Source organism: Penicillium verrucosum (assembly GCF_028828655.1).
Source record: "Penicillium verrucosum strain IBT 35672 chromosome Unknown utg000005l_segment0_segment0, whole genome shotgun sequence".
Taxonomy (NCBI): domain Eukaryota; kingdom Fungi; phylum Ascomycota; class Eurotiomycetes; order Eurotiales; family Aspergillaceae; genus Penicillium; species Penicillium verrucosum.
The window spans coordinates 1,342,462-1,356,708 of record NW_026643214.1 but is presented as its reverse complement, the minus strand read 5'-3'; the positions used below and the strand labels follow the sequence as shown (position 1 = coordinate 1,356,708).

The 14,247-nt window shown below is 49.0% G+C and overlaps 6 protein-coding genes across 6 annotated transcripts; 2 read left to right on the top strand and 4 right to left on the bottom strand.

The window, feature by feature from the left end:
* Nucleotides 1–512: 512 nt before the first annotated feature.
* On the bottom strand, nt 513–782 carry N7516_011378 (uncharacterized protein; the record flags this gene model as incomplete). The annotated part of the gene is made up of 1 exon (XM_057224096.1): nt 513–782. One exon carries the CDS (start codon nt 780–782, stop codon nt 513–515), a length of 270 nt encoding a protein of 89 aa, XP_057069236.1.
* A 2,281-nt stretch (nt 783–3,063) lies between these two features.
* N7516_011377 (alpha/beta hydrolase) lies at nt 3,064–4,706 on the bottom strand (the record flags this gene model as incomplete). The annotated part of the gene is made up of 5 exons (XM_057224095.1): nt 3,064–3,128; nt 3,184–3,993; nt 4,052–4,252; nt 4,314–4,387; nt 4,444–4,706. Coding segments are annotated over 5 exons (1,413 nt in total), but the record flags the coding sequence as incomplete, so codon positions are not given.
* A 62-nt stretch (nt 4,707–4,768) lies between these two features.
* N7516_011376 (uncharacterized protein) lies at nt 4,769–7,105 on the top strand (the record flags this gene model as incomplete). Its single annotated transcript, XM_057224094.1, has 2 exons — nt 4,769–5,004; nt 5,065–7,105. 2 exons carry the CDS (start codon nt 4,769–4,771, stop codon nt 7,103–7,105), a joined length of 2,277 nt encoding a protein of 758 aa, XP_057069234.1.
* A 582-nt stretch (nt 7,106–7,687) lies between these two features.
* On the bottom strand, nt 7,688–9,756 carry N7516_011375 (TLD domain-containing protein; the record flags this gene model as incomplete). The annotated part of the gene is made up of 2 exons (XM_057224093.1): nt 7,688–9,555; nt 9,714–9,756. 2 exons carry the CDS (start codon nt 9,754–9,756, stop codon nt 7,688–7,690), a joined length of 1,911 nt encoding a protein of 636 aa, XP_057069233.1.
* Nucleotides 9,757–11,046: 1,290 nt separating this feature from the next.
* Nucleotides 11,047–11,866, bottom strand: N7516_011374 (uncharacterized protein; the record flags this gene model as incomplete). The annotated part of the gene is made up of 3 exons (XM_057224092.1): nt 11,047–11,249; nt 11,413–11,650; nt 11,711–11,866. 3 exons carry the CDS (start codon nt 11,864–11,866, stop codon nt 11,047–11,049), a joined length of 597 nt encoding a protein of 198 aa, XP_057069232.1.
* Nucleotides 11,867–12,696: 830 nt separating this feature from the next.
* N7516_011373 (RTA1 domain-containing protein) lies at nt 12,697–14,002 on the top strand (the record flags this gene model as incomplete). Its single annotated transcript, XM_057224091.1, has 2 exons — nt 12,697–13,207; nt 13,269–14,002. 2 exons carry the CDS (start codon nt 12,697–12,699, stop codon nt 14,000–14,002), a joined length of 1,245 nt encoding a protein of 414 aa, XP_057069231.1.
* Nucleotides 14,003–14,247: the final 245 nt, after the last annotated feature.

The window sequence follows — 14,247 nt, the reverse complement described above, 5'->3', positions numbered from 1 at the left end:
CCTTAACACTAGGGTGTAAGGAACAGCAATATCAACCGGGCAGTCGTCATATGATTTAATTGGGGTAACCTTTCCTTAGGGAGTCCCAAGTGCTAAACTAGACGAATAGGATGTTGGTTTTGGAACGGAGAGTGCAAAGGATATATCGCCATTCCTAGTTAACTACTTCTTAATTAGCCTTGATTCCTTAGATTCACGAAGACGCAGGAGATGGCATGGGCCGGAGATAGCTAGTATTTTACATTATTTAGCCTTAATGTTGTTTAAGCTATCAGATTCAGACCAGAGAGGGCCCTCCAATTTTCGTTAAACTAGTAACTAGATGAGATCATAGAAGAGCACAATATAATGTACTGTGTGATGGGTAATACACCAAAGAAAGTTGAAAGGTGATTTAGGTCCATGGGGTGTCTTATAGGTTCTCACTGTAGCTTCTATAAATAAGACCGTCCCTATCTAGCAGGTGCTTATTATTTCTCTCTGGCCTGGTTCTTCTTCCTCTCTTCCTACCATCATCCATCTTCATCTTTTTTCATCAATAATGGGTCGTAAAGCTCATCCCCCAGTGTCGCACGATCTTTCCGAAACCGCGCAAGCCTTTTCTGCGGTTTTTCGGAGTTATCACCATCACCGCCATCATCACTATCGTCGTCGTCGCCCGCACCCCGCCGTACCACCAAGAGGCTCGGGAGAGGCTCGGGAGGGATATAGTTAATGTTGGAATTGTAAGACGCTTGGAGGGAGAAGAAAGTCGCTGTATACGCCCAGAACCTCTTGAGCATCTAGCAACGCCACGTTTTCGAACGAAGGACCCACGTTTGTCGATGAACAGAATGCCGACGATCATAATGCTGACATCAGAAATGTCGACGGGTCGGACGGGTCCAGATCATGGGACGGAGAGGATCATAGGACTCCCAGAATAGACCAGCCCAAGCAAGGGAGCCAGCAACTCGTACCGATGACCATCCAGGTCTAACGGAACCTACAAAGATAATAGAACCTCAGGTCAGCATCAAAGGCACATGAAACAAGCGGGGTGGATCCCTACCTTTTCATAAAAGCGACCGGCGTCGCAACAGTATTGGCAGTCATTGGTATTTCCAGCGTCCCGGACGCAGGTAAGTTGAAACCGAGCCCAGAAACCAGTTTCGAGATCATCCAGTTCTCAGCGCTCGCTGGCACGCATTAGAGGCAGAACAGAGCCTGGTTGACCTGACTGATACAGAAAACTGGTGGCGAGTATAGATAACCAGGGGAGGCATCTTGCTAGTCTGGAAGAAAAGAGAAAGGAGCAAGTTCGCCTTTGAGGTTGAAATAAAACGGAAGGTAGTGGATATATATAGCTCATACGGCGTCTATTGTGTCTGGACAAGGCTAGTAAACAGTTGTTATTATCAATTAGAAGGGCGAGCGAATGGGACGAAGAGAGTAGAATGAAGAACGAGGAACGAGGGAGCGGAGGTAGGCAAAGAAATAGACTAACCAGGTACAGAGTAGTGTACACGTACTGCTCCGATTGGAGGTTCGTGCTGTCGTCGGAGATCAATTGGTTGAATGCGTGTAGATTGCGAAATAAGAACTCCGCGAGGGTCCCCAATATGGCGTCGGGGTCCTCGAGCGACTGGTCAGGCTATTGCGTAGTCGATCGCTGTAATGATCCATCGATTTCCCTTCGGTGTATGTAGGAGTGGGCCGACAAGGTCGACATCCCGATCGTTCAAATGGGTGGATGTCGCTCGTTACCATGTGTTCGGCCCATTCTCGCTCTAGGACTTTGCGGGAACCCTATGGCACTTCAGGCACCGCACTCTTCGCATTTGATTTCGAACCACTTCAGGTGGATGGTCGTAATCCTAAATCATCCATTTCTTTGGCCATTTACCGCGCACATTTTGCATATCCACTCTTTCAGTGTTGGATGCATGCCAGTATCATTCACTCCTCCAGAATTGCTTGAACTGCTTTTCGAAGGGACGATGGCAATGCCAGCAGCCGTTTCTGTCCATATCTCCCCATCAGCATTGGATATTGAGACGGAGGTCTTGGATTTGCTGTTTCGGTAACAGGTTCTAAATGCAGCTAGCTTTAGCCTTGGTCACCAAGACGATAAATGTGGCACAAGAGGACACAGATATACTTACTATCGGGTTACTCGTATAACTCCCAGAAACCGTTAGGTGCCAGGTCAATCAATGAAGAAAGAGTGCCTTCCAACTAAAAAAGCAAAGACGGGGAAGAGAGAGAGAGAGATCCTGAGGGTTCTTATAGCAAGAGAATCTCTCTGCAAGCAAACAATCTCTCCTTCCTAATTAGGCATAGTAGCACTATGTCAACAAACAAAACAATCAATCAATGATCCTTGACATGTGACAAAGCATGTGCCAGAGCAAGTCCAGCTGTGCACTCACCCGCCAGTTGGTGTGATAACAACGCCATGTTTCAATATCGGAAGGATTTTTCGATGAAGTTGTGACAGCTCTCTTCTATGCAACTGCGTCTGTGTGCGGAATTTCTGGGAATTCTTTCATGAAGCTGCGACAAGGCATGCTTCCCATGCTGGACCAGGTGATATCCAAACCCGGACTGGTGCAGTTCATCAGGTGTTCATTGAGGCCCTGTCACATTATATAAGGAGGCTGGAGAAACTCCTAGGTAATAAATTTAAGTAATAAATCGTTCGCAAGAAGATGAGTTAGAATTATGTAGTTCGAAAGTTGTACTGATAGGAGAGAGTGACCAAAGAAGAACCAAATATATATATATATAAGTAGTAGGTATTGGGAGAAAACGACTAGAGACCTTTGACTGAGCGTTAAAACTATTTTCATGAAGCAAACCAAAAAGGTTGGAGCAGTTTTTATATTGACTACTGGTAAGCATTCATATCTGGTAGCTAATAATGTAGCAATTTTGTTTGCAATAGATCATCAAACGGCGGTTTGGCCGAGTAAGTTAAATCCGCTCACCGACGTCTTATTTCTTTCATTATTGAAGCTACGACCATATATTTTCCTGGGCTTTTTCTATGTACATACATATACCATCGATGCGCCCGTCAAGCTACTGCTCAAAGGCCCTCATAACAGCAATACCAGCCACTGAGCCCGATGCAACGCGATTGTGACCTGAAACATTACTAGTCAGTCTGTGGAATTCATAGAAGGCCTTGCTTCAACGTACCACCATAACGAATCCGTTCCCATCTAACTGTCTTCACAATCTCAGTTCCATCTTGATTGTTGATCTCATTCTTCCAGATCTTGACCTCGCTAGGGTTGCCGTCCTCCACTTTATGATACGTCATAGCGCCGGGAGCACCTTTGATGTGGCTGCCTGTGGCAGCCTCCCAAACGCGGCGTCCTTCGTACCAGGGAATTTCCGCATCGTCAAAAGCGTGAACTATTGTGAGATCAAGGCTTTTATCGGTGTAGCCCATATCTCCAGCCTTCAAGGAAGTAGTATTCACGCCGGTAAGACGCGCCAGTCTTCCCGCCGTGTCCCAGTGATCCACAATGTGGCTCAACAACCACTTCTGAGACCGAGGATATCCCATTATGGGGGACAGTATAGGCGGGGTGAGGCCTTTGAAGCTGTAGGATTCGATGAGATTGGCTAGGCTGCTGAAGGACGCCAGTAGGACCACCCCGGCAAATGGCTCGGCATTCTTGATGGCTGGCTGGATAGCTGCCAAGTCAGATGATCCGAATGCAAAACGTTCTGCCACTGCGGTTGTGACTGCAGTTCCAAGACTTTGGCCCACGATGACGATGCGAGAAGTGGGAACCTTTAATGGCCCTGCGGTAAGAAAGTTAATGAGGGACACGCCATCCGTGATAAGCCCTTCCTCTGTGGGAGTTCCAGTGCTAACACCAAAGCCACGATAGTCAATTGCGAAGACGTGGACTGGGTTTGACGGGGTAGACAAGCTCAGCATTGAGTTGTAAGTGGCAGGGCGTTGAGCAGAACCCAAGTGCGCCGCATTTCCGTGGACTTGGTTGTTCAAATGTCAGCTTCCTACAAACAGGAATGCAGGTTGTATATCACCTACAGCTTACGACGACTCGTGCATTGGGGTCATTGGCGAGAAGCTTGTGGGCAACCGTCTTCGTGTAATCCTCCGCTGGACCTGTAGAGGGATTCTCCATTAATTCTTTTTCGTTTTCCAAGCAAAGATGCAAGGGCATCAAGTGCCAGCCGTAAACAGTTTCGTTGTCGGCCGTCACTAAATGAAATGGTTGGACTTGGGTTCCTTTAGGGACCAGTTAGCACACATATTTCGCTTGGTGTTCCCCGGTACAGAAATGCCATACTCAAAAATCCAAATTGCTCAACTTGGTTGACATCTTGCCACAGGCTGGGATTAATCTTGTTGGCATAAAGAAAACTGTGTTATGTTATGTTAGCTCACTCTGAGCGTAGGTCCGGGTACTAGATACATACAAACGTTGGACCTCCGGGAAGGTCAAGGAGAGGAGACACAGCACATAGAGCAGTCCACCGGCTGCAAGAGACCAGTAGGCTTTCCTGAAAATAGGTTTAAGCTCAACCATTATGCGTTCAAAGTTGAGGTGATGTCTGTTGATAGCCGCATGGCGGAGGTGAGCGGACAATCTCTTGGAAGAGACGGTGCTGATAAGCGGCGCGTTATCGCGTCTCTCACATTTCTCCCTTCCACCCTCTCCCCATCCCCCTCCAACATCTCGCTATAGAATGCTTCTTATACTTCCATCGTGGATATCGTGATTATATCTCATTTAAATCTACCATGGCTGAAAAGCGCAAACTTCCGGCGCGTGACCGCCGTGAATCTGCAGCCAAAAGACGTGTCTCCGAAGCACCGCAGTCTCACAAGAAAAAGGCGCCAACTCCTCGCGCTCCAACTCCCGAACCGGTTGACGCTCCTCTACCGACTAAGGTCAAGGATGGAGATCCCTTGCCTATTGTCCGCATGCGACAGCCACTTTCCTTGTCGGACAATGAGTACCAGTCAATCGCCGAAAGGTTTGCCATCTCAGCCGCCCCCATTGGTGTTGCATGACTGACATTCTCTTATCTCAACAGTGCAGTTCTCCTCGCTTCACTCGAACGTTCGAAGAAAAAATGGCTAAGTGATGGCATCCTTGTTCGATACTACACAAAGCCGAAGAAGACGAAGCGCGAACAGATCGAGAAGAACAACCCATCGAAAGACACTATGGCAAAAGTTGGGCCTTGCGATGTCACCATCGGTCCCCATTTCTTTGATGCCATGATTTACATTGTCAAAGATCCCAGTGCGCCACCGGCACTACAATACGCACCCCCACAACGACCGATGGTTCACTATGGCCACCCTAATAACTTCCAACAATACCGGCCGTATCCCACCCCATCCAATCAACAACGACCTCCGCAATATTCACCCGCTCCTCCCGGTCGACCTGGGTATACAGGCAGCCACCCTTCTCCCCAACAAGCTCGTGGCCCGAATCAAGGCAATGCGCCCTCTCCCCAAGGAGGACAAAAGCCTCCACAAGGGCAAAAGGGCCAGCCAGCCAAGCCAAGTCCAGATCCTGTGATTCAAATGCTGGCTACAAGGGCAGCTGCGGACCCTGAACTGAAGGCCTTGATGCGTGTTGTTGCCTCAAGCCAAGCATCTCAGGAGCAGCTTCGGGCCTTCCAAGCGCACATCGACGAACTGAATGCAATTATCAAATCAAGAGAGCAGCAGGAACAACGGCAGCAATCTTCAACAGCACAACCAATTACACAACATTCAACCCCTACACCGCAAACTGAGACTCAGAAACAACAAGATGATGGGTCGAAGTCAGTGTCGGAGAAATCCCCACAAACGTCACAGACCCCATCCAAAGGTTCCAAGGAGCCACCGGTGAAGACGGAGGCGCAGCCTCAGACGCCTGCGCAGGCCCCACCGAGCCAGGCATCTAAACCTCCCCAGGGTGCCAGTGGATCGGGCACCATCAAGGAAGAGCAATCGGCCACAGAGCAAAAGGGCTCCCAGCCTGCGCCATCGGAAGCAGGGCGCCCAGTTGTACCGAGCCAATCAGTGACACCTGGTGCTGCAATCACCCCAGCCGCTACTTCCACTTCTCAACAGCAACCTCCTGTGGCCAACCCGACACCCCCAGCCAGCGCTCAAGAGCCAGGAGCACGACCGGGACTACCGTATGTCCCCCATCAACAACCTGCTTATGGGTCACAACCCCCACTTCAGTCTCGACCACCCCAATATGGTTCTCCTGTTCCGTTCCCCCGCCCACCTCCAATTCCTTATGTTTCCCCACTTGGATCTCCACCAGTAAACTACAAGTCTGTGGTGTTCGAATTCACATCTCCCTTAACTCCATATGGAAGCAGTACCTCGGGTCATGCCGGTTCGGGTGACCGCTACCTTTTCCCTGAGTACACCATTCTGGAATGGCTCCCAGCCGAGAACACGGTCATCGCTTCATTTTTGGTAGTGCGTAAGGTTGCTCCAAACACACCATTTCCTCTTGAAACTGCCACAGAAGCTGCAAACTCCAAAAGCAAAGGCAAGGGGGCATCCAAAGCCAAGAAGGCCGAACCGAAAGTCAAAACCGACAAGGGCAAACTACCAACCGAAACACCAGCCCCCAGCCAACCAGGGACGCCTACAGCGGGGACGCCACAAAAGCAAGAACCTACCGACCAGACAGGTCTCTCCACCCCTGGCCTCCCAGGGACTCCTATCAATGAGGCGAATCTCAAAGAATACTGGCAACCAGTCACGTTCCGCATCCATGCCCCCAATGCTAAAATCCTCGAACCTCTAGCCCGCGTCGTCAAGCCAGCCGACGAGGTGCGCAAATATATGAATGATATCATGGACCGCGCCGAACGTGCGCCAGACGGCTACCTGGCCATGCGTCTACCTCATGAGGCCGCGTCAGAATCGAGGGACGGGACACCTGCTTCTTCGGGAAATGTCGGTACCGGAACCCGCAGTCGTCTTTCCCGTGTTCAGCTGCCTGGTGACGAATCCGAGGCGGAGAATTCCGCTTTCGAGTTCGAGGAGGATGAAGAAGATCTCAAGGATTTCTATGATGCGCCGAGCGGACTACCGCCGTTGAAAGCATAATCATACTCATAGAAGCGTCTGAAGACGTGTATCCTTGCACCGGTGGTTGTTCGAGACCACGTGTAGCCTGCCAGAGAGCTCGAATAACTATATAGTTAGTATCGATCTGCCAACCACTGACACATGTGGTTGAGATCGAAAGGGCCCGGCGGCAACAGCAGTCCCTGTGAAACCCATTGGATTTATACAAAAATCTGAACCTCGATGATGCGTCTGGGTTGATGTTTGTACAATATATACGGCTCTACTTGTGCCAGTTTTTGAATCTATGATAATGGAATTGTTGAAGCCTTTACCTTTGGTGATGTACTTACTGGCTGTCATCTCCAATACCCACGTTTTGCGGAAGTAATAAAACACCCCGACTATACGTATGTTCAAAAGGCGGCAACGGGACTGTAGGAAATATGTCGCTAGAAATGCCGTGAGCTTTGAGTGGCCCAAAAATTTCAGACCTGTTCAGCAGGTAATTAATATAGGTTTACGGAAAACCTCGCTCCAATCAATCTTGACACCAGGTCGCAGAAGTCAGGACGAATTCAAACAAAGGCTTGCTCGGTAAATAAACAACAAACCAACGCCTTAACCCCTCCCACCAGAATATCTCGCCTCATCCCCAATGATACCAGCCGTCTCCAAAAGCCACCTCGCACTCTCTTTCGCCGAGTCCCCAGCCCCGGCTTTGAGATTGATATTACGACGACGCTCAGCCTCCCGTGCCTCGAATTCCCACTTTGCACGCTGGATCTCCACCGGACTTAACCTTGGGTCCGCGGAGAACGACGACTCCGGATCTGGGACGATACCCCAAATCTCCAGGGTGTACAGATCAAGCTTGACCTTTGTGGGCGGGTCTCCGGGGGATGTGTTGGCAGCGGGTAAGAAGACGCCATCGTGTCCAACGGGTTCGGCATGGAACTCGGCGGTTTCTATGTTGGCGTCGATGATGAGACTGCCTGCTCCGTGTGGAGTCGGGTAGTTTTGCTGCGTGCGGGACGGGGCGGGGATTCGGCAGCCGATTGCGATGCCGGTGTTGGGTGAGAAATAGGCGGTTGGGGTGTTGGGCTTCTTTGCGGATGGGGAGGGGTTGCCTGGGAGGAGGATGTGCTTCGGGGATAGTTGGAAGAGGCAGGGGAGAAGGTCGGATGTTGAAGATGAGCTCGAGGTCGATATGGAGGTCTTCCACGTTTGGGGAATGTAGGCGCCGAGTGTTATCAATTCTTCGCTAGTTGAGTCTGCTGGAGATCCTTGCAGGAGGAGTAGGGTGGCAGTTTGCCAGGTAAGAACGTGGTGAGAGAAAGATGTTAATGAAGACCCGTGGGCGCTTGTGGAGAATACGGGATGTAGTTTGACGCTGCTTCGGAAGATATTGATATCGGGTGATGTGGACGGGAGGAAGAATGAAAGATGGGAGGTAAGTGTTGGGTTTAATATGGCCGACTCAAAGCTTCCCGGAAGTGTAAGTGCAGTCGGCGTCGAGGGAGGTTCTTCGTTTTCCTCGCTTTCCTCCTGCTCGGTCTCCGTAGCTTGACCCTTGTGGTGGCGTTGGGATAGATTCAAATTCTTGCTGAAAAGCATGTGCTCGAAAAGAGCAGTCAGCGGATCGAACAGATATGGCAGAGACAACGATATCGTTCGGGCAAAAGCCTTGTAAGATATCCCACCATCGCTCTCTTCCGGCGAAAAGGCTGCAATGATACTGTCTGCTTCTTTCTTGAGCGATATCATACGCTGAACATCCAATCCAGATGTGTATACCCTCAAAGACTCCAATGGCTTCAGTGGTGCAATGACAAGCAATAGCATAAGCAATCGGCGGAATGTATCGATAGAAATCCGTGTCTCGTAAACGGTCTTGTCAACGCGGTGATCGTGTTTGAACACTTCAATCGCATCAAGAGACTCCAGTGCTGCAAGGGCAAGATCATCATCCTCATCTTCATCGTACTCATCGTTGGCCGGTGCGTCTATAGAGAACCCCAGCGCATGTGAATGCTCAGCGGGAGCTTCGAAATCCTCAGTCGTACATTCTCCACTAGACTCGGCGGGGATCTTCCTCCCCACATCAGCTAGACTACCAAAGAGTAACTTGATTCGGTCCTTGTGTCCCCGCTTTAGCGCTTTCCCATAGCGCTCAGTCAAGAGCACAACCACCTTGACCATGGCCTCGAAGGTCAACACACTAGGTGCGAGCGTGTTTTGGAATGGAAAGGCTCCCAGGTAAGAGACCATGCGGAAGATCACCGGCCCTGCATCTAGCGGCTGTTTCTGGGAAGAGGTATAGATACCATCTGGGATACCCAAAAAGTCTGAGAGGACTTTCTCATTCCAGTACCGCAGGCCACCCTGCTCTAAGGCCCGAGAAAAGAAGTTGTCTTTGAAATGCGTGAGCTCTAATGGCGTGAAGCATTTTGTGGCGAAACGTTCGGCAAGCACGGAGCTCAACTCCTCTATTTACGTATGTGGTTAGATACAACTGTCATTGACCAAACGAAGAGATTCCCATGTCAAAGTCGACGCCAAATTGTTGGCAATTACAATCCACCAAGAGAGTTGCAACTTCATGTGTCTCCCGGAGCCAACCATGAATGTGACATATAGAACTCACCTGGGGATGATGCACCATGCTCATTGGACTGGGCTACACCCATTGTTGATGGTTGATGCGGGGATGACCCCACTGCTGGGCTACAGCTGAGTTCCGTCGCAGTGCCCAAGAGCTAAGATCAAGCGATAAGTTGGAGTAAGAGAAAGAGGTGTGAAATGGAATGGTTTAGAATGGTCAAATCGTCCGTAAGAAAAAAACAATATCAATGAACTGTAGGAAGTCAACATGGAGAGCAGAATTCCATGAGACGACGTCAGGTTGTTGCCTGAGGCACAAAACAGTTCTAGACTCGTGCTTGGATGCCTGAGGCTTTCAATTTCTCACAGAACATTACGTAAAGTTATGTAATGACAGCGGGTGGACCACATGACCACCCACCGAGGCTTGGCATCTGCCACTTGCCAAGTTTGGACTAGTACCTACATGGCCCGCGCTCACCGCTCGGTCTCCAAGGCTCTTCTGCCCATTAGGTAACCCGATAGCGTTTCCAAGGTTGTCGATCCTCCCCTACTCCATACTTGCAATATACATCTGTCACACCTTCTTTCAGTCAAAATATGGACCCATTACCCCTAGAAAAAACACCATCACGACAATTTCATGCCAGTACCACCGAGATAGCTGCAAAAGCTCTTGTTGATAAAAACATCCCTTTTGTGGAGTGGGGATCCCAGATACAGTACAGATGTGGATACCATTTGGTCCTCAGAGTAAGAGATGGGATATCCTGTTCACCAATTCAGTGCACCTCTACTGACTTCTTAATCCTAGCTTGTTGAATGGGCAGTACCTGATGAACTGCTATCAATTTCGTCCCAGACTCTATCAGACAGTGGCATTCCTTGTGTCCCCCCATCCACAGGGCTCACTGGGATATACGGACAATGGGAGCGAGCGGGATTTATTCACAGTTTAGACCCAGTTGGCTCGCAGAGAATATTTCTCTACCCATTGTCCCTTATCGGCCTGACTCTCCAAGACACTGTTGAAGTCACATCTACTTTTGACCATACACTGAGGATATTGACACCTAAACCTCGAACCTACATGCTGTCATTAATACGCTATCTTCTTGACCACCATATTAGTGACAGCAGCAGGTATCATGTGCATAATGATCTACTGGGTTTTATATCCTATTATATCTTGCACGATACACCCCTGAATACTAAGGATGGCAAATTAGAAGATGACGAGAGCGAAGAAGATTTCCAGAAGAGGGTGGAAGAAGCAGTTAATAACATGAAAACCTGGGACTGGGGCTCAACAGAAGAAAGATTTTTGGTCATTGCTGAACGTGTCGTCCGCGACTGTCGGACTATTTCAGAGCTATCTAGTTGCAAATAAGCGCAAAATCCCGCGCGTCCATCGTCACCTCGAGAAGAGAGCGAGTAATGGCATGGAGTTCATACAACTTTCGAAAACATGGCAGCAACTCCTCCTTCGGCTTTTCTGGGTAGGCTGTAAAATCAATACGAAGATTGTTCTTAGCAAGCCACTGCAAGACAGTCGTCATGTCCTCAAAATCACCACCAGCTTTTGTCACACTTTGCGGGCGGGTAGATTCAGCAATGGAATGCCACCTCTTGATCTTCGTAAAGATGAGAACGGATGGGTGTACAATCGGGACTGTAATCGAATGGCCAGGGAAAGTTCAAGGTGTATGAAGTATAAAGTGTAGAGGCAAAAGGACACTAACTTGTAGTATCACCATCGCAACCTAGTAAGGTTTTGGCAGAAATATAGTATAGGGGAACCGAATTCGCGTCAGGTAGTTTCATCGGTCGAGTTTTGCCACCTCGAAGAATCTCAACTTTGACCGCATCGTCACCGTTCATGAAAGCCAGGTTATTGGCACGGGTCAATTGAAACCCAGGGACCCGAAGCAGCATCTGCCGGACGTTCGCCGGGTCTTCATCAACGATGAGATCAACATCCTAGTTCAAGTCAGCTTGAGTAATTGCGTCAAGGATCGAAAAGATATTGAGAGGGCGTACCTCAGTTGTCCTTGCACCACCAACAAGAGATGCTGCGTATCCACCGATAAAGCCATGACGGCACTGATTGCGAGTGAGGGCTATTGTAATCTCTTTGGCTGTGGTATCAAGGCGATCGAAATGGCTCTGGCGCGACTTATTCTCTGATTGTTCCATGACTGATTTAGTATGTCAAGGCTTGGATGGGGTTAAAACTAGGAGAGGTGAAGGAGGCACAACTGTAAGTTTTCAGCCTTTATTTTTAGGCATTGGTTCACGGGCGGTAATAGCGACCCAAGTAGATACTATATACTATATACTATTTAACAAATCGAACATACCTAGGTACTGAATACATTCACATCCTTGACTTGGTCATTGAGATATAATAATAGCCTCTGTTCGACCGGCTCTAGCCGGGACTTGGTAGTCAAAGCCATTGCGACAGTGGGCGACAGTGGGCGACAGTGGGCGCCAATGGTAGGATCAACGACATTCTGTGCAGCAATATCACATTGTTGCCTAATTTTCTTTCCCCTTACCTTTCACCCTTTCTGGAAGAAATAAAGTAACAAGCGGAGTTAAGCTAGCCCTAAGTGTACTTATCGAAGGTGCCTGGGTATTTTGGGGGCCAATTCAAAAGAACTAAGCATTGGATGTATTTAACCATACCATAATTATATAGAATAACTTCTTAAGAGTCCTTTTTGTTCGAAATATCAGATATCTCCAGGGCTATTTTTAACTACATGTGGCTTCTGCGTCCTCTATACACATCGGATCATATATCATCTCTTTCAAGGCAACAAGAATAATAGGAGTTTCTGTATTCCACTAAGCATCAGACATTGATATATATATTAACACTGAGTGTTGTCTGCCTTCGAAATGCTTTTGACCTTGTCCTTCTCTTCTATACTTTCGTATCGTTTTTTTGAGGCATTCTGACCTCACAAATTCCTTGCGCCTCCAATTGTTCCTTGTGCCATATATATATACTTGTAATCATGCAATTTCCAGTCTCGGGGTTGTTCCTTATGGTGGTGTCAGCCTTCGTGGCCCGGGCATCCCCCGTCCAAACTGCTGTGCCCCAGCCCGGGGTGTTCCCACGGGATACCAGTCCCACGACTACGGCGACGAACTCGCAGACCACCACAGCGACCACCACCACAGCCACTGAATTCGAATTGACTTTGAGCCTGGATTTGCCCTCCGACACATGTACGCCCACCATAAAGCCCGACAAGTATGGCTGGGTACCGGCCTCGGAGTGTGATGCCTTGTACCTCTACTACCCGTCTTTTGGAGCCGCAATCGCTGCCGCCGCGATTTTCGGGATCCTGTTCATCGCCCACTTGGTGCAGGCGACTATGTACAAGGCGGGCTTTGCCTGGGTCATGCTCATGGGGGTCTCGTGGGAGACCGTAGCTTACGGAGTCCGCGCCTTCAGCACTCACAATCAGCAGAATGAACCTGTCGTGACTGTCGCCCAGATGTTTATTCTTTTGGCTCCATTATGTACGATCCAAAACTTCTTACCTGCAATACCACAATTCAATAGTACTAAACCTGGATATAGGGGTCAACGCATTCGACTATATGGTTCTAGCAAGGATGATCCATTTCTTCGTCCCCGAGCGTCGCCTTGGCATGTTCAAGCCATCCTTGCTAGCCAAGTCTTTCGTCTTGCTTGACTTCGCATCCTTTGTTGTTCAAATGATCGGTGGCTTGATGGCCACTGGTACGGACGAGCAGCAAATGAACGGCATCCACATCTACATGGGCGGCATAGGCATCCAGGAGTTCTTCATCTTGTGCTTCTTGGTGCTGGCTGTGCAGTTCCAGCGATTGATGCTGCAACTGGAGAAGGCTGGCCGATTGCCTGTCGAGAAGCATAATTGGCGTCGATTGCTATATGCCCTGTATGGAAGTCTAATCGCCATTACTGTGCGCATTATATACCGCTTGGTTGAATTTTCCTCCGGTTATGGGGAATCAAATCCCATCCCATACCATGAATGGTATATGTATGTGTTTGACGGTATCCCTATGGCCTTGGCTATCCTTATCTGGAACTTTGCCCCGCCGGGTGCCGTGTTGCAGGGTCCAGATGCAAAAATGCCATCTAGTGGGATCGGAAGGTGGCTCTGCTGTTACGGCTGTGTTTGTTGCTGTCGAAGCTGCCGGAAGAGGGCCAAGGGAAAGAAGGATATGCAACGACTACCTGATAGCGATATATATGGCCATGGGGTGCCACTTCAGAGCCGGGAGCCATCCCCCTACCGGGATAGTCAATACACAACCCGTCGTTGAGTTGGTGTGTTTGCTTTTTTTTCATCAGTTCATTTTGTATGTACATATGAATGGACTGTGATTATACATTCATATTTACTTCTATCTGCTTTGCCTCCTTTCGTTCTCCTTTCATTGCATGCATCTGGAAACAAACATATGGACCAGGTGTAGGAAAGCGGCTCTTGAATTTGTTGATAGAGGTCTTGCGCATATATCCCCTCAACTTAGGGATAGTTTAGAGTGGTACAATCCAGCAATGATAG